The sequence below is a fragment of the Helicoverpa armigera genome, chromosome 3, assembly GCF_030705265.1.
Source record: "Helicoverpa armigera isolate CAAS_96S chromosome 3, ASM3070526v1, whole genome shotgun sequence".
Taxonomy (NCBI): domain Eukaryota; kingdom Metazoa; phylum Arthropoda; class Insecta; order Lepidoptera; family Noctuidae; genus Helicoverpa; species Helicoverpa armigera.
The window spans coordinates 10,289,671-10,309,659 of record NC_087122.1 but is presented as its reverse complement, the minus strand read 5'-3'; the positions used below and the strand labels follow the sequence as shown (position 1 = coordinate 10,309,659).

The window sequence follows — 19,989 nt, the reverse complement described above, 5'->3', positions numbered from 1 at the left end:
AAAATATCGGTAGAAATAAATATCAGTAATTTAATAACAAGCATACGCATTAACACTAATGAAGTATTAAGTTAATAATAGTACCACACAACGTATCTTTGATTGCCATAATCGCGAGTTAATTCATAACATAAAGCCGTCTTTGGTAACCCTCGTATTACCGAGTGGTGGAACAAACGCCTTCTGTGTAAGGTTTCACGCGTGCATTCAATTCATTATGCGCCTCAGTAGCTTTGATTGTACAATATGCAGTGTTAACAAACCAGGACTTTTTGTTGTAATTTAGTTTAGGTTTATTAAGACGTGTTTATTATATGTGTGGTTTTATATCAAGTTATGTTCATAAGCCTAATAATATATTGTAGGTACAATCGCGGACATAAGTTTCATAAGTAAGTAAAAACGATAACAGTTAAAGTAGGTACGATATAAGTAACAATACATTTTAAACGTTTAAGATATAATTCATAAAAATAAAGGTAAATTTACACAAAATGTATTAAAATCTTTCCTAATGCATAGGATATAAATCAAAATATATTCCATAATAACTGAATAACGAATGATAGAATAGTACGTACTTACACATAAAAAAATATAAAAATACAGTGTTACCTACTTTTTTAAAACAGTAAGCACTAAAATATTATTATTTTACTAATGATCACATCCTCAGAAAACTTACAGGCACACCTCCATCTTTCAGCCACTAGACCGACAGATAATTCTTAACTTCATAGAATTTAAATAATCTTTTATTTGCTTTAAAACAGACAGCAAATCTATATCACCTAATTAATATCGTTATTTCTTCTACTAAAAAAGTAGAAATAAAATAAAGCCGGTGTCACATAACAAGAAACTTTTCTTCAGGAACTAACTGTTTTTGCGAAAAGCATTCATTTAGCCAATCTTCACTGACTATCAAGCCATTGGATGACTTTTTAATATTATCAAGTTCTGTTTTATCTATAGTGGTGGGTACAACTATATGGGTGCAGTGAGAAGCCGTATTGTCAAGTACCGTGGCCCCGTACATTCGAGCTACTATAGCGTCTATGCTTTCAGGGTTCCGTATGTGTATGCAGCACGGGCGTAGAAACGAGTGTGGGTTGTTATCGCCAAATATCTCCTTATCTAAGTTCAGCATCTCTTGAGTTGTTAGGTAGATCGGTATCTGTTATGAAAAAAGGCATTTTTGAAAAAGTGATTGCAGAGAAAAATCAAATTTCCATAAATGCTATGTTGAAAACCGCATCAAAATCGGTACAGCCAAAATTGAGAGAATCGCGCACAAGCATACTTACATACATACAGGGTCAAAGTAGGACCTCTTTTTTTGAAGTCGGTTAATTAATAACAGAGACCGAACTCAAGCATTGTTCGTGTTCGTGTGTCGTTGTCTCTATGACATTTCGAATCAGGTAAGTTCAATTGAGTCCGATAGGTACATATTGAACTACTTACATCATCATCCATTTTCTTAAAACACTTGACGAGCGTGTCTTCATCTATTAGCTCCGTATAGCTGTCTCCATGCACATCGTAGTGTCGAGCGAGCTTGCGTCGCGTGACGTCACTGAGGGCCAGCATGTCGAGAGGCGCGGGGTGCGCGGGCGCGGGGGAGGGCGGCAGGGCCCGCAGCCAGGATGTGGGCAACACGTCATATGCTCGAGCCGTCATGACTGCCTTCACGTGAGCTGTGACACGACCCGCTATGCAGCACCATGTGTCCAACCCTGATACGGTTAACAGTTCAGTTTCAGAGCTGACTTGTACATAGTAACTGATTTCTTTAAACAAGAAACGTCTCGTTTTCCATACTAAGGCGATTAAAACACGGCACCGCGCACCGCCGCGGAGGGCGGTGGCGCTCGAACAAAAGAGCACCGCTCGAACGCGCGGTCAGGCGGTGTTCGTGTGTTAGGCATCAACGGATTTAATACAGGTCAATGCGACATGAGATCTGCTTCACCGCCTACCGCGGCGGTGCGCGGTGCCGTGTGTTAATCGCCTAACGGTGTATAAAACTGGTGTCCTGAATTGGGTACAAAAGTTCCGACGATGGAAAGTTAAGGAGCGCTTAGCGCCGACGGAACGGAGTTGGTTGGTCCTATGTGAATACAATTCCCCAGTTTTCGGGACAGCATAATACTCTGTGGGTCCTCGTAGTAATTAAGGCATTCGATTCAGATGGAAGTTAGACACCTGGGTTATGAAAGTTTGGACCAGGAAGGATAGTCAGTCGCTTCATATAAGATACCTGGAAAACTGACTAAACTGACTTCAAAATAAATATTCTACCAGCCTCAATTGGAGAATGACGACAGTGGTCAGTGAATAGGAATAATTAAATATGAGGCAAATAAAGCAACCATCTCTGGATATTTACGTACTGTTTTCATTAAAAGATATGTATAGTGAAGATTATAAGACAACATACCCGTATTCGCCACAACCTTCCCTCCGTGGGACTCAATGATCTTACAAAGCTCCGGTCGCTTACAATCGTCATCATCCGACAATATACACACTTTTCTTCCGAGCAATGCTTTTGACGTAGCTTCGACGTCACCAGTTGAGCTGATCTGAAACTGCTCGGCGACTTGCGGCTGTTGAGTCTTCCGTTTCGCCCGGGGTTTTATCTCATCCATTTGCTCTCCATTAATTAGATTAGTGCTCAACTTGACTACTGGTCCTTTATGCTTAAAACATAGTTACATTTATTTAGGTATGTATGTGAAACGCAGTGCTAGAGTGTCAAGTGGAGATAAAAACTTACTGCGCAAAGTTGATTGAATTCGGCCAAAGTCATGCAGTCTTGATAAGGTTTATCATCTCGTACTCTCATGACACGCGGAAAGCGAAGAGTATAATCCGCCCCAAATCCCGTGGTTCTGATCAGCTCCGACGCCCGGACCTTGTCAAAACGTTTAGACTATTATTTAAACCGAATAAGAACTGTAAAAGACTAGGCGTTAAGTCTTAGATAGCTGGAATTATCCCTTACCGTTAAAACAATGGAATGTTCAGGTAATATCCAGAAGTCTGGTTTCTCCTTATTGAAATACAAGTGAGTCGGGGCAGGCGTCTGTCTGTAGGAGACCCAGTGACGTTCGAGAGCGGCACACAAACTCTCACGCTCGTCAAATGTTAGGCCCGTTGATACTCGCCCCACTAATACCCAGCGATCAGGCGTTTTACCTAACAGATACAAAAACTTTAGAAAAGTTGGAAAAAGAGTTTAGAAATGACAAAAAAAATACTCTTAAAATTGTTAAGCGGTTCCACACTAGCGTATTTTGTGAAAAGTTCCTTTTTAGGGTTCCGTAGCCAAAATGGCAAAAACGGAACCCTTATAGTTTCGTCATGTCCGTCTGTCCGTCTGTCCGTCTGTCCGTCTGTCACAGCCGATTTACTCGGAAACTATAAGTACTACAGTGATGAAATTTGATGGGAATATGTGTTGTATGAACCGCTACAAAAATATGACACTAAATAGTAAAAAAAAGAATTGGGGGTGGGGCCCCCCATACATGTAACTGAGGGATGAAATTTTTTTTTTCGATGTACATACCCGTGTGGGGTATCAATGGAAAGGTCTTTTAAAATGATATAAAGTTTTCTAAAAAACATTTTTCTTAAAGTGAACGGTTTTTGAGATATCAGCTCTCAAAGTCGTAAAAAGTATGTCCCCCCCCCTCTATTTTTATAACTACGGGGTATAAAATTCTAAAAAAAATAGAGGTGATGCATGCTAATTAACTCTTTCAACGATTTTTGGTTTGATCAAAGTATCTCTTATAGTTTTTGAGATAGGTTGATTTAACTGTAATTTACGGAACCCTTCGTGCACGAGTCCGACTCGCACTTGGCCGGTTTTTTATTTTATGTTATAATATGATGGTTATCTACACGAAATTAGGTATATAGATAGCTAAAGTGACGCGCTGTAAAAATGTGTTTTTTTTTAAGAATCTCTGAAATCTGAACTACCATTTTCCTTTAGTCATTCAGACTTACCGGGAGCGCCACCATCGGAGCAGGCGACGAGAAAGCTCTTGGCGCGTCCTTGTCTCTTGTTTGCAGCTTCTTCAGCACCGATGATGACGAGGTCAAGGTCGCTCATAGTTCCCTCTGTGTACTGGAATAATTAGGTAAGGGTCAAGTTGCCAGCAAGGGGCTATTAACTAGGTATAGTTATCGACACGAATCTTGAGCTCTGACCTATATCTGCGCAGAAGTAATTTATTGGGTCCCTTTTGTAGTATGAAGTGAGGCGCAAGAGCGGGCTAAAGCGGTGATTGGCCCGCAGTGCATCGCGTCATAGCCATCACTCGGGATAGGTTCTTTGCTAATAAATCACTTCTGCGCAGATGTAGGTCAGAGCTCAAGATTCGTGCCGATAACTATACTCGAGGTGGTAGTTCCAAGTGTCAATTGGGAGTTTTGGGTGATTTAACTCGCCCATATATCAATGTCGGATTTTTCCTTCGAGCTTTAATTCTTTAATAGGGTCGACCTCATAATCCCTGAATTCCCCATTTGGTCGCACCTAACAAAATAATACGTAAGCTATCATGTCACTTACCTCAGGTTTAATCTTGTACCAGCCAGCGTTGCGTTTATTTGGAATGTAGTAGGAATCCACATCTTTGACAACTATACCCTCGTCTTGGTTCTCTATGGCCTTGTTCAAAGCTTCCAGTATATCAGGAAATATCGTCCTTCATGAAATCAAAGACATTTTCATAATTTTACGACTTGTACCTTTCATAAAACTCTTGTAAAGAATCATTAGGAGATGTAGCACGGTTCAATTTTGAGGAACACTCTGTATACAAACAAAGAATTATCCCTAAAAAAATAATTAATAATCACCTCTGCGAAATAATCTGGCGTTCACTATGCTGTATAACTCCAGGGACGTTAGCAAATATCTTGTCTAAAATACGAAGTCTCTCACTGAGTGGTAAACCTCCTTTCTCCGGCGGCCCCACTAGAGTTCTGCCATTGAAGTACAGGATATCAAACGCACAGAAACATGGACGGAACTTTGAGTTCTCCGTTATCTTCTTAACGTCGAAAGCCATTCCTGTTAAAAGAAGAGATAATTCGTTATTGTAAAGTTAGAAATTCGAGCATACTCTTTACATTTAAAATTGTAGATATGAACAAAAATAGATACATATTTCTCGTCAAATTTCTTTGCCTCTTAGATCTGATGACAATAGGTACCTAGGTAACTACTAATAATTGATAGCCCATAGACACAGAACAATTACCTATTCAGAAAATAGGAAGAAAATTTTATCTTTTGTACCTTTACAGCTGAAACACTCTCGTTCCTTGTGCCAGCCCATCATCTCGCCGTCTAGAATAATACTTGAGACTTCTGACGAAAAGCACTCCTTGAGATAAGGCGTCAACAACCCGGAGTCGTATGAGCTTCCGTAATTCTTGGCAAAGGAAAACCCTCTTCTCGAAAAGTATTCAAACCGCCCGTTTTCCATGTGCATCTGTTTTATATAAAAAACGATGAGATAATGTAGATATCTTCTTTATAAAATAATATTATCATTTAGCGGGTTTTCCATCTTACCTATTTACTAACATAAAACCTAAAATATTATATACCTCTAAGACACAAATTGATGATTTACTACACAAAAAAACATGATAGCACTGTACCTCAAGCCTACAGGATAGGCAGCTAATAACAAAATAAAGCATTTAATGGTAATAACAATAAGGGTCAAAATCGCATAGGTGAAAATCTTGTATCTAAAAGGGCTTACCTGAAACCGCTCCCCATCAAACTTATTTTCTATCTGATAAGTTTTGTCCGAGGAAAGTTGTCTGGCTATATGTTTGACATCAAGGCGTTCAGAAAGCATGGGGCTTATGGCTAGGAACATCTGTATTCCGAGCTCTAGGGGACGAGCGTCTCCATCGCCTAGTTCTTCACACACCTAAGCCAATACAAAATTCTCATTACGTCAAAAGGTATATTTACTCATGGAGGCGAACATTCCGAGGAAAAAAATGCTATGTAGGGTACCTATACCGATAGACAGCACCCATGCAACCAACATCGTATATGTAGGTACTTACATGGTCAACGAGATTCTAGTACGATAGATAGATAAGAAAACATATTGTCGAATTGTTGGGCTGTGGTTGACGTCACAAGTGGCTCCTAATTCAAAAAATGGGTGGCTTATCTACAGGTGCTGAAGACGTGAATTTAAGTGTGAACTACTTAGCTATAAACACATAATTTAGGCCATTATTACCAACCTTGGACAAAAGTCCACATGTCTCAAAATATTCGGGAGCGTCGGGATGAAACAGCCCTAATATACGATTGCTTCCTATTTCAAGCTTTAGGTCTTTGAGAATTATCCTCAGGAACCACTTCAATTGATCCGCGGTCACTTTGTTTATCACATGACTGAACATGTCATCAAGAACAGCTGAAATAAGTTTTAAATTTTACAAAAGGTGTAGTAGGTATATCCTCATCTTTAATATACAGGTATCTATGTGTGGCCCCTCATGCACCTCGGCCACTCACAATTCGCGCGATAATCCGAGTTGCCACAAAGTTTGGCGGTAACTAAGCATATTAACTAACCATTTACTTACAGGCTTTCTTTCCAACTTCAGCAGAAGCAATTTTATCAAGGATTTCATTGATATCACCAACGGTGAATCCATCTGATTTTGGGCTAAGTCTACTCTTAAACACAAAGTAGGCCACGCCAGCGAAGTCACTGTCTGTGGAATTACTGACGGATCTGTAGTTCAACAGCTTTTGAGCATCTCGCGACTGCTTGCTCAACGATAGAACTTTGACCAGTAGAACACCCAATTTGTTCTCTTTTAAATTGTATGCATTCCTTTCTCTATCCAGTTTGGGTAACAGCAGTCTTAGGATAGGAAAAATGCTGGGGTTCTGGAAAAGTAAATAATAAAGTGACGAAAGAATTGCACGGTGTTTTAGCGCCACTGCTGAGTACTGCTTTCGAGAAATGCATCAGTTGAAAATAAAGCGACCAGTCTGCTTACTTGGAGCGATCATGGTTACAAACCGAAACACCGCCATACACAGAAACAAAGAAAATAAGTGTGCCATAGGAAGACATACAGGGTTCGTTGTACAAGGTACAGTCAACAACAAAAGTTTATAAAAATCTGAAATGTGTTCAGTGACTTTTGTATTTCTCTGATGTCTATGTTGTTGTGACAGTCAGCCACTTATGGGAGTTTTTAGTATTTAGGTAAACCTATCTTGTTACCTATTTTTTACCCGGCAAAGATACCTAGACTTCAATTATCTATTTATTTCACCCATCTATTTATTTTAAATGAAATTGTACTCTGTTAGGAGCATGATGATGTGAAAGTATAAATGTCTGATTGATTACCTTTTGGCCTACGATTTGTGATGCAGTCATTTTGAACTCGTTTATAAAAGCTCCCAATATCTTATCTTGCTCTTGTCTTTGCTTTTTCCTCTTGTGCAATTGTTCTAAGAGATTGCACAGCTTTTCAAACTTTATTTCATTTGCTGGCGTTACTTCATTGGCCATGATAGTTATTTATAAACTAACTCCTAAAACAAACAAAATATATGAGGAGTATAAGGACTAGGAATCGTGTTTGTATTGAGTGTCTATTATTACTATAATAAGGTACATAACTAACTACTGATTTTAGTCAAGGAAATAGCTGACATTCTTTTTATATTGTCTTTGTTTTATGTATCTAGTGGCTCCCTGGCTATATACTATATACCTACCATACCAAGTAGGTTAACGAAATAAATTATTAATATGGTATAGCCATATTAATAATTTATTTCGTTCGTATAGTGTCTGTCAACAACCATAATTTTTGGTATAACCAGACAAGCAACAGATATAGTACCTGTATCAATTTGTTTTCTCTAAAACTAAGGGATGGAATTAAAACTGTTTTTGTTAGCATGTTTATACACACATTTATTAGATAACAAGATAGTTCATCAAATATTTCCTAGCCATCAAAGGAGAATGGTCTTTATAAAGCAAATATAAATTATAGGCAGTTTCCTTTGTCAGGTCAATAGTTCCATGTTGATCACATTTTGCAACTTGTTCACAAGCCAGTGCTCTTTCATAGTATTCGATAGCCAGGTTATTGATATTCAGCATTTGATAAACTCTTCCCATATTGTAATTAGCTTCTTGGTCACATTTCCTTAAATTTCGATATGTTTCCATGTAAGCCAATCCTTGCAGAATAAGATTGTGATGCTTATCTACAGTTCGCTGTGCTGCCATTACCAAAATAGTTACAGCAATCAAAAATGCAGACAAGGGATCTCTGCATTTGTCATGATACTCTAAATAATATTTCAATGTCACCAAGTATCTCCCTGATATGAGGAAGTTATTTCCCAGGAACAGGTTCTTTATAACATTATTACTAGTATCTCTTTGGAACAATCTTGACAAGAATTTTGAATTTGTGTTCCTATCAGTATAATTAATAACAAGATTCAATAAGTTCCAGGTGCGTGAAGTTGGATGCTTCTGAGCAAACTCTCTTATGAAACGAGAGGCATTATGGTTATCATTACTTAATAGGCAGGCTTGCAGACAATAAAAATCAATATCCATTCTATGTGGAGATAAACTCTTAGACATCATTGCTCCAAATGTTAATCTTTGCATTGTAAAGTATTTTTTTAGATTACAAGCTGTCCTCAGCATTTCTAGAAAGAAATCCCATTCTTGCTGTGGAGTGAATTTGAATGGTTCATCTTCATCAAAGTGAATATCATTTTCATGATACTGGCTTTCTCCTCGCAATGTACGAAAATTGTGTATAAGCTCAATTCCACACCTTACCATACATGCCATATTTAATTCCTCTTGATGCCTAAACCGCACAAAATTTTTGGAGAGCAGGGCTTCACCTACCTCTAAGTACTTATGTAACTTGTTGTATTTCTTTAAAGCCAAACATTGTTCATAAAGCAGATTGGCATTAACCACATATTTAAAATCTTGTTCTAACATTTGCAAGGCTTCATCAATGCGACCTTTCTTCTCAAGAATGGAGTACAACTTTCTTCTAGCATCAGGGTGTTGTGGTGCATGTTTTAACACTTTGTAGAAAGAGGCTATAGCATCACTTTCTCTGCCTAACATGTACAAACAATCTGCATGTTTAAGCCACACAGCTCCAAGATCAAAGCTATTATTTTTCACTAATGGCTCTAATAGTTTTATTGCTAACTCATGATGTCCAGCTGAAGAAAGTGCTTCTTCTATATCCATATATAAATCTCCAGCCTTTTCTACATCATTACACAAGAAATCATTCAGTAATGTTTGAACCAAATTAATGGCTCCAAGATGAATGAAACAGACCAACAACTTGCTCTTTAAATCTATAGGCAAGGAGTTGGGAATAGAGCAATTCAAGTAATTAGTCTGCTCCTCTATGTCACCCTCAGCATTTTTCACGGTTTGTATTTCAGCTTCTATTTCAACTCCTGCATTTGCAACAAATATTTCAATACATGTGTGGAATTGTTTTTGACCAATTAGCAATTCCAAGAATATATTAAGGTCTTCTAAAGTGAATAGTGTTGGACATTTTTTATAAGCAGAAGACATCACTGCTAGTGCACGTTCCATTTCATTATTATTGTGATACTGTGTTACAGCCAGTTTAGCATACTTCATTATGGTTTCTCCTTCTGATGCAGGCAATGAGGTTACTATTTTGTGATAACACTTAAGTTTGGTTATATGTAAGGTCTGAATAGGATATTTCATGTTTTCTAGTTTATCAAGAAGCTCCATTCTTTTTACATGACTGTCAAAGTTATGCGGATCATCTGCTATAGCTTGTGTGTAGCAAATCATCTCTTGTTTGTAATCTTCCCTTTGTTTTGATATTGCAGCAAGTCTCAGCCATTCTTCAGCATCTGGAGGGCTCAAGTGGGCTGCTAGAAGCGAAAACTGAAGTGACTTTTCAGTATCTTGTTCATATATTTGAGCTAGTGTTTGGTATGGTTCAGGAGCAGTTGGAAATTGCTTAATAATTTCGTGACACATCTTTTCAGCAGTATCTTTATCTCCTCTAACAAATCGCAAGTTTGCTTCACCCATCAAACCGAGGAGGCCTGGTGGCAGACGAGCATATTTGCGGCGTCTGTGCATTCCTTTTTCAGTAAATAATAAGGGTCCATCGTCATTTCGTTTACTAGCTTCGTCGACGTCTTCTTCATCTTCAATATTGTACCATTCATTGGAATATTCAGCAAAAGACATTTCCCCACTCAAGAACTTACTTGTCAAATCCTTTTCTAACTCCATTTTGATGTTTATGTTTTAAATTATTTTCCTAAATGTGAAGATTTAGTATTCTTTCAATTGCTCGGTCTATTTTATTGTAAGATTTAGTATACGCTATAACAAAGCATTAATCTTGAATATTAACTTACTTGAAATGAAAACAAAATAGAATAATTTGGTTCAGCTTCTTGAACACATAGTTTTCATTTTTTCTTAGGCTTCGCTAGAACTTTGGGGCACCTATGGTATTACAATACATTAAATATCATCGCCTTCTTTTACACTTTTACAGACGATCTCGAGATTTTTACTATTATTTTTGAGAAACAGGAAAACAGCTTTATTAGCACCGCACGCTCGTAATATTTGATATTAAATGTGACATTGACGTTTTTCTTTTCCATGACAACTGACAACCTGACGGCTGAGTCGCTGTATGGTCCGAAAGTATTTACCGTTTATGGCGGTTCCTAGACCTACATTATCATTCGGAAATATACAGGATTGCTGGTAACTCGACGTATTCCTTGCAGGACATTATTAAGTAGGGTTAAAATGCAACAAATTAAGCCACTAAATGTTCTACCGAAATTCAGTAGTTTTTGAGTTAGTAAGGGTTTTAGATTTTTTGTGATTATTTTTCCGACCCAAATATCGACCAATAGAATTGCACCATTCGACGTCACGTGGTACAACCTACATGGTATTATACTGATAATTTTTTTTGAATATTTTCTCTGGTCGTTGCTACGTCAAACTGACAGGTTGTGGCCGACATTTGGGACGGAAAAATAATCCCCCGAATACCACACGAGCTTCAAAATTATCTGGCATTTCCCTCAAGGTTCCCTGCAAACAAATAAAGTCGTCAAGTTTTTCAGGAAAAATCACTCGCGCTTTTAACCTGAAAAACTTGACTCCTTCATTTGTTTGCAACGAACCTATCGGAAAATACCCGATAATTTTGAAGCTCTTGTGGTATTATAAGTGAAAAATACACGGGGCGACTGTACTTCAATTTCAGTACAATGACATGAATAATTTTCAAATTGGCTTCAAATAATTTAATCTGGGATTTTTCACAAAAAATCTAAAACCCTTACTAACACAAAAACTAAGTACTGCTGGCTTATTCGCTAACTTTCGAATTCTCAGATGTCAACTGGCCTCAGTTGTCATCGGAACTTTGATGTCAACCTATAAGTTCAAAACATTGGTATTCTGTATCGCATGAAGTGGATATCGGTGGATATCGTTACACGGTTGCTGACGCCAAAACTACGATGACAACTTGACAACTCTATTTTTTTATCGACTATTATACTGCTAAGTAGGAAATACCCTATTAGCATTAGATTACTACGTTTGAGAGAACGCTTTATTTTCAGCGTGTTATATATTTAAAAACAATCTGTGGCGGTAAAATTCAGTATTTGCTTTCTATTGTGTGTGAACTTGGTGTCTAAAATTCCGTGTGGTTGAACAATATTTTAATTGAGAATATTGTGAGTATTGTAGTTATTATAAGTTTAACAACGTAAACAATATTTTGATACGTAGATTCCTATATTTTGCATGCAAAACAAAAATTGGTACACTACAAGAAGGTAACTTTACGTACTTGAGTAGGTCGTCCCATACATTGAGAGCATCGGTTACCTCACTTACTAAATGAAGGTTGAGACATGCTGCAAATAAGTAACATCAAATTATGTAATATTGGTATTTATTTAACTTTTTACGTTATAAATTCTTACTTTTAGCTCAATTGCAACAGCAGTGTTTTGTTGAGCACGTTGCAGAAACGGACGTAACTCTGCCGAAACTCGCTGAAACCTTGATTTGTTGATACGGAAATTTGCCATGAATTCCTTCTCCCGTAAATCCAGAGAATTATTGCAATCACGCATACGACGTTTCTGGATTCTGGATAAACTTCGTTTTGTCTCTTATTCCACAAATGCCAGCAAAAATACACGCGAAATTTTTATTCCACACAAAGAAAGATAAAACAAATTAAAATAATACAATTAAAAATAACACTATCAAAAAATAAAGGAAACGACTCAGGGTTTGTATTTCTATTGGAATCGCAAAATTAGAGAAATCTAATATGTCTGATGCAACAATATAGTATAGACATCCCAGTGATGAGGCATAAAACACTGCTATTTGTAGTGTATTTAAAAAAATGTCAGTGGCTATCAATTTGATGTCCACTCATTGCCCGCTGGGCTTACGAAATCGCAATTTAACGTTTATCGATACAGAAACAGCTGTCAAAATGATCTACGGTGGACATCAAACGCTGTCGGCGCTCATGACGTCATCGCAGTTGGTAACTGGCGTTAGCAAATAAGAAAATAGCGGTTTGACAGTTTACCGATGTACACTTTACCAAATGATGATAACTGCGAGCTGTCAGTGGAGTTAGCGAATAAGGCCCCAGAAACCGCTGTCAAAATGAGTCATGGTGGATATCAGCCTGTGTCGATGCTGATGACGTCATTCCATTTGGTAACTGGCGTTAGCGAATAAGAAAATAGCTGTTTGACAATTTACTGATGTACACTTTACCAATTGATGATATCTGCGAGCTGTCAGTGGAGTTAGCGAATAAGGCTACTGAACTTCGGTAGAACATTTAGTGGCTTATTTGTTGCATGTTAACCATACTATGATGTCCTGCAAGGAATACGTCGAGTTACCAGTACCCGGTAACCCTGAACCCTGTATATAAAAATGAAACCCGCTTTCCGTTGTCACGACATAACATGAAAACGGCTTGACCGATTTGGCTGAAAATTAGAGGGGAGGTAACTTAGACCCCGGGAGAAGGTTTTAGGATTTAGATTTCGTCACCATCCAGCTACAGGACGCGTGTGAAATCGCGGGCGAAAGCTATTTATAAATATAAACATTCGTAAATGAAAGTTGGTTATATGCTCTTTTGCTATCGCGTAGGTAAATCTCACTCAATCAGCAAGCAGTCGTAGTTTAATTGCCTAATACTAGGGCTTGTTTGATATTATCTAAGCAATCATACTTGGCATCGTAATCTGAATAGTTTATTCCTATCTATGTTGGGGTCTGCTACCAGTTTAACCGGATGAGACTTAAGTACCTGTTTAGCCTACAGTTCCGGTTTAGACTGAACTGTACCAGTGCCATCTGAACTCTTCGAGCCAGTTACCCGGTAAACCCAATATAGTTATCGGCACGAATCTTGGGCTCTGACCTACATCTGCGCAGAAGTGATTTTTTGGCAAAGAACCAATCTCGAGTGACGGCTGTGACGCGATGCACTGCGGGCCAATCACCGCTTTAGCCTTCTCCCGCGCTTCACTTCATACCACAAACGGGACCCAATAAATTACTTCTGCGCAGATGTAGGTCAGAGCCCAAGATTCGTGCCGATAACTATAGCAAACTCGATAGCACTAGCAAAATTAGTTGGCAGACTTTTTGCCTTTTAACTTTAACGTGCCTTCCGAAGTACGCAGGAACCTGTTGTAAAGTAGATAGTCCGATTGCCTATCCAAGTACCTACCGGCCATAATCAACCCATGCAGCTGATACTTGGCTATGAGCTTCACGTGAACGCGCAACTTTGTACTTGAAATCTCTTCTAAAATGGGCTTGCTCTTTCCTTCTTTCGGCGGATAGAAGTACTTTGCCTTTATCAGACAAATGTAAATGTGTTTATCATTATCTATCTTAATTTATACTTAATTTCAGTACTGTCAATAGGATATTATATTAGCTGAAAAGTAAAAGACAGACGATTATATTAGTCTTTATTTTGAAGATCATGTAAGTATTTATGAATGGTTTAAAATCTTTAAAACACATTGAAGACATAATAAAATTCAGCGATAACTATCTTATTACGTACGGTTCTAACAACAGATAAGACATGTATACAACGTGTTTATATTAGGCCTAGTTTACACTTTCGCACGCACTCACGAACACGCATGTACGCAGTCACTTAGAGCGTCTCTGTGCGCTACTGAACAATGAAAATTCATGTTCCAGTAGCCGGCCGTATTAAAAACAATATTACATACGGCCGTATTAACAACATTATACAGCAGATTTTACTAGTCGTGAAAAGAGTCCATTGAGAATAAGGTGAATGAATTGATTCAATCGCATCACATCATAAGGGTCAATTCACACTAAAAGAGCAGCGGCCGTAAGAGCACGGAAAATGTAAGAGCGCGGCGCGGTGCGGCCCAGCGCGGCGCCGCGCGGCCCGCCGCGCTCGCGCTCAATCCCTTGCAATTACGGCCGCTGCCGGCCGCTGCCGGCCGCTGCTCTTTCAGTGTGAATTGACCCTAATGCACTACAGAAAATAGAACGACACTGAATGCAAGTGAGCTTGTTGGCTCACCATCTACGATTCGAAACATTTATAAATAACAAACCGAATACACAATCTTCTGAAGCTCATTCACCTTATTAAATATTAGGTACCTTTTATTATACGTATAGATATTTTGTACAGTTAGCAGCAGATAGTAGAGAACATTAAATCAGTTTAACATTACGTTAAGAAATTAATGATGTTAATAAAAAAAAAATGCTTTAAAAGACTGCAACTATGTTACGAAAAGGCTGTTTAAAATAAAAATTGCTTTTCTCACTATAGGCCTTGTTAAACTTGACTAAATTCTAAAGTCCTAAATCGCTTCCCAATTACTTTACCTACTCAGTCTCAAAGGACACTTATCTTCCGACTTAAGATTCTAGAATTTTAAATTTAGAATTTTAACTCCCTGAATGCTATTTTACTTGACTACATCTTAATTAGTCAAGTGGAACAAGGCCTTAGGTTTTTTTATTTTTGTAGTTGGTCGGAAGAAGTTCTATTCCCAACTAGTATAGAACATTTTATTATGTCTACCAATTGCTTACTTCCTCTGCTTTTAATTTAATCTCATTGGTCCTCAATAAATAATAATCTATCTATTCTGTTCTTTTGTCGTCAGATATGATAAAAAAATGCCTGATTGGTATATTACCTAAAATAGTTTTAAAATGCATTCAAAGGAATTCAGTAAGAGTATGTTGATCATTCCAACATATTTTCAACACTCATTTTTACAGTTGTACAACAGCAGCCATATCCATTTAAATAAAATGTGATTTAACAATTATCCTATTAAATAATAAATTGAGATGCTATATCACAGTAAAGATTATAAACTGAACATAGACTATATCATAGCACAAGCTCAAGAAGTTGCAGCACCTATTAACATTAAAATAGGCTAATTAGACATTTAAGTTAATTTTTGTATTAATACAATTTGACACGTTAATTATGTTACATAAAACTTTAAATACACATAGACATTGTCATTTCATTATCAGACTTCACATTGGACAAAAGTCAACTCTAAATTCCAACTACCTTTCATTAAAAAATATTTTAGTCATCTTGGTATCTCTCTTTCGGTACCCAAAATTCGAGTGCAGAATCACAGGTACCGACTACCAGCACGCCGTTCAAATACCGTAACTGAAAATATACAAAATATGGTTAGAAATATTTGACAAAAATAAATTATAGTGAAACTGTTTCGGTAGAATCAATTGGACGGTAGTCTTTTTTTTTATTTAAAAGATCCGAGAGACACTAATACAGCAACTTTTATTAATAGATGAAAAATACATTAACACATTGATGAATTCTATTATTTACCTGAGTTATATCAAATGTGCTGCTTTTCACATTAGTATACTCTTGTGGAGGGTAGCAATTGTACATAAATTTAATTTCTCCTCTGTCTGAGCAGACTATCATATTGCCTGGACTTTGATAGCACCCTGTTATCTTACTGGGTGGTTTTGTGATAGGTGGCTCAGGCCATAATTCATGTGTTCTCACATATGTGTGGTCTTCAGGATTGAACAAGTGTAGGCAACCTTTCGAGTCCCCCACATACAATGCGGAGGGACTCCAGCTAATGCAAACTGGATAAGCTTTACCAGTTGGTATCTTCACATCACTTAATAAAAGTTTCCCAGCAACTCTATCCCAGACAGCCATAGTTTTGTCCTCACTCAAGGAGGCAACCATATTACCGAATGTTTGAAGTGCCAATACTGGTCCTTTATGTGGCTTGTATGAATAAGTAGGAGAAGACCCCGCTCGTAAGTCGAAAGACAGGATCTTTTTGGAGTATAATCCAGCAATAACTTCATTACCAATGGTAACAACAGACAATGCTGACATACCACATCTGAAAAATAAAAATTACATTCAACATATGGGTAATGCTTATTTATCTATCATTTAATGCACCTTTAAAATTATTTCAATCATAGTTTTTCTGTACTTCAAGCGTTATACATGTAGTTTTACTTACCGAAATCTTTGTTTACAATGAAATCCAGCCTCAAGATCCCACACTTTTACTGTATTGTCCCATGATGCAGAATATATTGTGGTAGCAGAATCTATGTTGTCTGCAGCCAAGTCCCAGACCCATCCGGCGTGTGCATCATGTCTGATATACCTAGGCTTCGCATCAGTAAATGTGGTGACGACGTCACTTTCATCATTAGGACTAATATCCAAAACATGCCATAGTGCCATTCCACGATCTCTACCACCTGATATACAAATCTCACCATTCTAAAAAATTGTATAAGATTCAGATGTATCACATGTATGTATTGTTACTGTTGTGTTAAAACCATACCATGTAATAAAATAAGTAAATATCTTACTTACATTGACCAATAGTACAGTATCCACTGAAGCAAAATGAACATCTTTCACAACAATATGTCTCATTGTATCCTTAACATTTGTCCATTTTTTCATCTCCACATCCATTTCCACACATACTGGTTCCCAGTCTATTTGTGTGTCTTCCCATACTTTCAGACGAGGTAGTGTTGGGTAACAGCCATTAATTTTACTATGAACCCAATATTTCCATAGATGATCATCTGCTAATATGTCCTCAAATCGTTGACACACTTTACTCAAAGTGTGTTTTAAAAAGTGTGCATCCAGAAAAGAGCATATTTTTAATAGTATCTGTAATTGACATTTTTAAATTAATTTAGAAATATTATATCTATTTGCAAAAATCAGAGAAAAGCTGAAATAACTTCTTAGGATAACTTGGCAGGTTGTATGTAGGCAGTAGGTGGGAGTCGATAAATGCTAAACACAAAATACAAACAAAACATTTTGGTATGCACACATCAGAAAAGTTGGCAAGTTTGTTGTCCTTACTGACTGAATCAGCAACCTTACAATTATTACAAACCTTAAACCCAGAATGACATCTGGGCCAACGGTAAAACATCAGAAAACTTAAAAAAATGTTTACATTTCAGTATATTCTAATTAAGGGTGCTTATCCTTAGGTAATATGAAAAAAAAAAAACATACCTCAACTGGCATATCCACTAACGTGGGCTTCGTACAATCAAACATTTCGCAAGCTTCCGTATTTGTTTCCAGTTCATTTTCAATGTCTGTTAACTGGTCCTTAACTGATCCAAGTACGTCACACATTCTGATTCGAGAATGGACACTTAAAATAAAGTAAATGTTACTCAATAAAATTATAGTAAACAGATGTTCATTTTTGCTATTGGTCCCCTAACATATCTAAAATCTATCATGCATGACTAGCTGCACCTGGCATGTTTGAGACCTCTTTTTTTGGCTATGAATGTTCAGAGGACCATAACAGAAAACCTATGTCCCATGCAGGACAAACACCAATATTCCAATACAATAAATGATTTCTTGTGTTAAGTCAAATATTAAAAAAGTTAAAATTTTGATTGCATTACCAAGGTAAATATTGGAAGTTTTCAATTGTATTTAAAACACTTTTTATGCCATTTAAAAGAATTTAATTGAAAGTGATTCAGTCACATATCATTATTGCAAGGTGGATGATTTCCTTGGCCTCAATTGCATTACGTATCAAAACAACATATGTTCACTTCTTCGATTTCCATGATAGAGCTTTGTAATGATTTAAGTCTAATGCTTCCAATCATAATAAAGGAAACAAAAACAAAGGTTTGTTTGGATTAATTAGATCTACTTTCCTAAATAAATAAAATGTCATAACTATTACCGTTCAGCTCTGAAAAATAGGGCAATAATATGTGGTTACGCCCGTCTAATTTTTATCTTGATCATATGTCCCACTGTGTACTATTTTGGTAAAATTTAAAACAAAACAGAAAAAATACAAGTCACACACCAAGTTGAAGCTTATTTTTTTTTTTGGTTCTGGCTACAAGGTTTTTCATACTAAGCTTACACGTCTATCATACAGATTATTTTATTACAATAGCCCACTAATACTATGCTATTACAAATATTTTAATATTAGTAAATGTTAGAGTAATTTAGAATATTAAATTCGAAACGGAGATTATTTTTTCATTTAGTGATTACAAGATGCAAGAGCGGTTATCTCTCGTACTCTCGCAGTTATATTATTATCACAGCAAACGTAAGTAGGAGTCGCAAATAGATTCAGACGTATGGATACACCATTATCTGGAAAGATTGTCCACAGTAGCGGCGTAAGGGGGGGGGCGGAGGGGGCGGTCCGCCCCGGGTGCCACGTCTAAGGGGGTGCCATCTCGGTCGGCACATATCTGCACGACCAGGATGGCGCGGGCAGAAGGGACAAGTCACTGAGGGTGCCATTCTAATCTGCAAAGCCTAGGTTCACTAAATGCACGATATTCAAACAAAACCACAACAGTGCATGCGCGAGACGTCGAGGCAACACTGAGAGGGGTGACAGCCGGACTGTGTCACCCCTCTCAGTGTTTATCTTCTTCTTTCTTGTTTATTTTTGTTCTGTTTCCTGATTACTTAAATTAATTCCTCAAACTTAGAAAAAAACTTCTTCTGCGTTTACTTCTTGAGTCCTCAATCTAAGAAAAAGTTAAAGCACCGAAGTAGCAAAAACAACTGACGCTCTACGCTGACGATTTCTAAGTTGTTTAGGTAGTGGAGGACTTTTGTGTACCAAAACTCAAAAAATTTCGCGCTCGCTACGCTCGCGCCTTTCACATTACGGTGGTTTTTCTAATTTCTTTAAGTATTATTGAGTCCCAAAAATCAAACATTTCGCGCTCGCTACGCTCGCGGCTTTTCCACTTTACGCCTGTTTATTTTAAACTCTTTAAGGGACTTTACTGTCGTAAAACTCAAAAATTTCGCGCTCGCTACGCTCGCGACTTTTCCACTTTACCCCTGTTTTTTTTAAACTCTTTAAGGGACTTTACTGTTCTAAAACTCAAAAATTTCGCGCTCGCTACGCTCGCGGCTTTTCCACTTTACGCCTGTTTCTTTTAAACTCTTTAAGGGACTTTACTGTTCTAAAATTCAAAAATTTCGTGCTCGCTACGCTCGCGGCTTTTTCACTGGACACTGGTTTTTTAGAAAAAAGTTTGAGTTATTTTAAGTCTCAAAACTCAAATGACACGGGATCGCTTCGCCGATCGCCGCTTCGATCTGTCTCCGGTTTCTTTATGATAAACCTAGCAAAAAGCACCATGATTTTTAAGTACTTTAATTTACAATTTTAGCCCTTGATTATATTTTGTCGTTTTTTTTTGGGGCGGTGCT

General features: G+C 37.4%; 4 protein-coding genes across 4 annotated transcripts in view; all 4 read right to left on the bottom strand.

Annotated features, from left to right (window-relative positions):
• The window catches only part of LOC110378530 (ornithine aminotransferase, mitochondrial), a 93,544-nt gene that overhangs the window by 56,376 nt on the left and 17,179 nt on the right, over positions 1-19,989 (bottom strand). The window lies entirely within an intron of this gene.
• On the bottom strand, positions 444-10,663 carry LOC110378545 (DNA ligase 4). Its single transcript, XM_049836564.2, has 14 exons — positions 10,505-10,663; positions 7,431-7,618; positions 6,649-6,958; positions 6,301-6,476; positions 5,799-5,972; positions 5,324-5,519; positions 4,882-5,095; positions 4,592-4,727; positions 4,024-4,144; positions 3,011-3,204; positions 2,783-2,920; positions 2,444-2,705; positions 1,468-1,739; positions 444-1,177 (listed from the first exon to the last, which is right to left on the bottom strand). The coding sequence occupies exons 2-14, from the start codon at positions 7,593-7,595 to the stop codon at positions 848-850; spliced, it is 2,688 nt and encodes an 895-aa protein (XP_049692521.2). The 5' UTR covers positions 7,596-7,618; positions 10,505-10,663; the 3' UTR covers positions 444-847.
• LOC135119325 (general transcription factor 3C polypeptide 3) lies at positions 7,967-10,506 on the bottom strand. The gene has a single exon (XM_064043635.1). It carries the CDS (start codon positions 10,374-10,376, stop codon positions 8,010-8,012), a length of 2,367 nt encoding a protein of 788 aa, XP_063899705.1. The 5' UTR covers positions 10,377-10,506; the 3' UTR covers positions 7,967-8,009.
• Positions 14,140-18,635, bottom strand: LOC110378561 (F-box/WD repeat-containing protein 9). Its single transcript, XM_021337882.3, has 6 exons — positions 18,476-18,635; positions 17,773-17,917; positions 17,101-17,412; positions 16,733-17,001; positions 16,066-16,606; positions 14,140-15,882 (listed from the first exon to the last, which is right to left on the bottom strand). The coding sequence occupies exons 2-6, from the start codon at positions 17,896-17,898 to the stop codon at positions 15,793-15,795; spliced, it is 1,338 nt and encodes a 445-aa protein (XP_021193557.3). The 5' UTR covers positions 17,899-17,917; positions 18,476-18,635; the 3' UTR covers positions 14,140-15,792.

Bases quoted from the DNA above. Each gene is read 5' to 3' on its own strand.
- LOC110378545 (XM_049836564.2), bottom strand. From the start codon at position 7,595: ATGGCCAATGAAGTAACGCCAGCAAATGAAATAAAGTTTGAAAAGCTG. The intron at 3,205-4,023 runs GTAAGTCTGAAT...TGTATCTGTTAG, and splicing joins CTCCGATGGTGGCGCTCCCG to GTAAAACGCCTGATCGCTGG. The intron at 2,921-3,010 runs GTAAGGGATAAT...CGTTTTGACAAG, and splicing joins AACATTCCATTGTTTTAACG to GTCCGGGCGTCGGAGCTGAT.
- LOC135119325 (XM_064043635.1), bottom strand. From the start codon at position 10,376: ATGGAGTTAGAAAAGGATTTGACAAGTAAGTTCTTGAGTGGGGAAATG.
- LOC110378561 (XM_021337882.3), bottom strand. From the start codon at position 17,898: ATGTGTGACGTACTTGGATCAGTTAAGGACCAGTTAACAGACATTGAA. The intron at 17,002-17,100 runs GTAAGTAAGATA...ACAATTTTTTAG, and splicing joins ATACTGTACTATTGGTCAAT to AATGGTGAGATTTGTATATC. The intron at 15,883-16,065 runs GTAAATAATAGA...GTATATTTTCAG, and splicing joins GCACATTTGATATAACTCAG to TTACGGTATTTGAACGGCGT.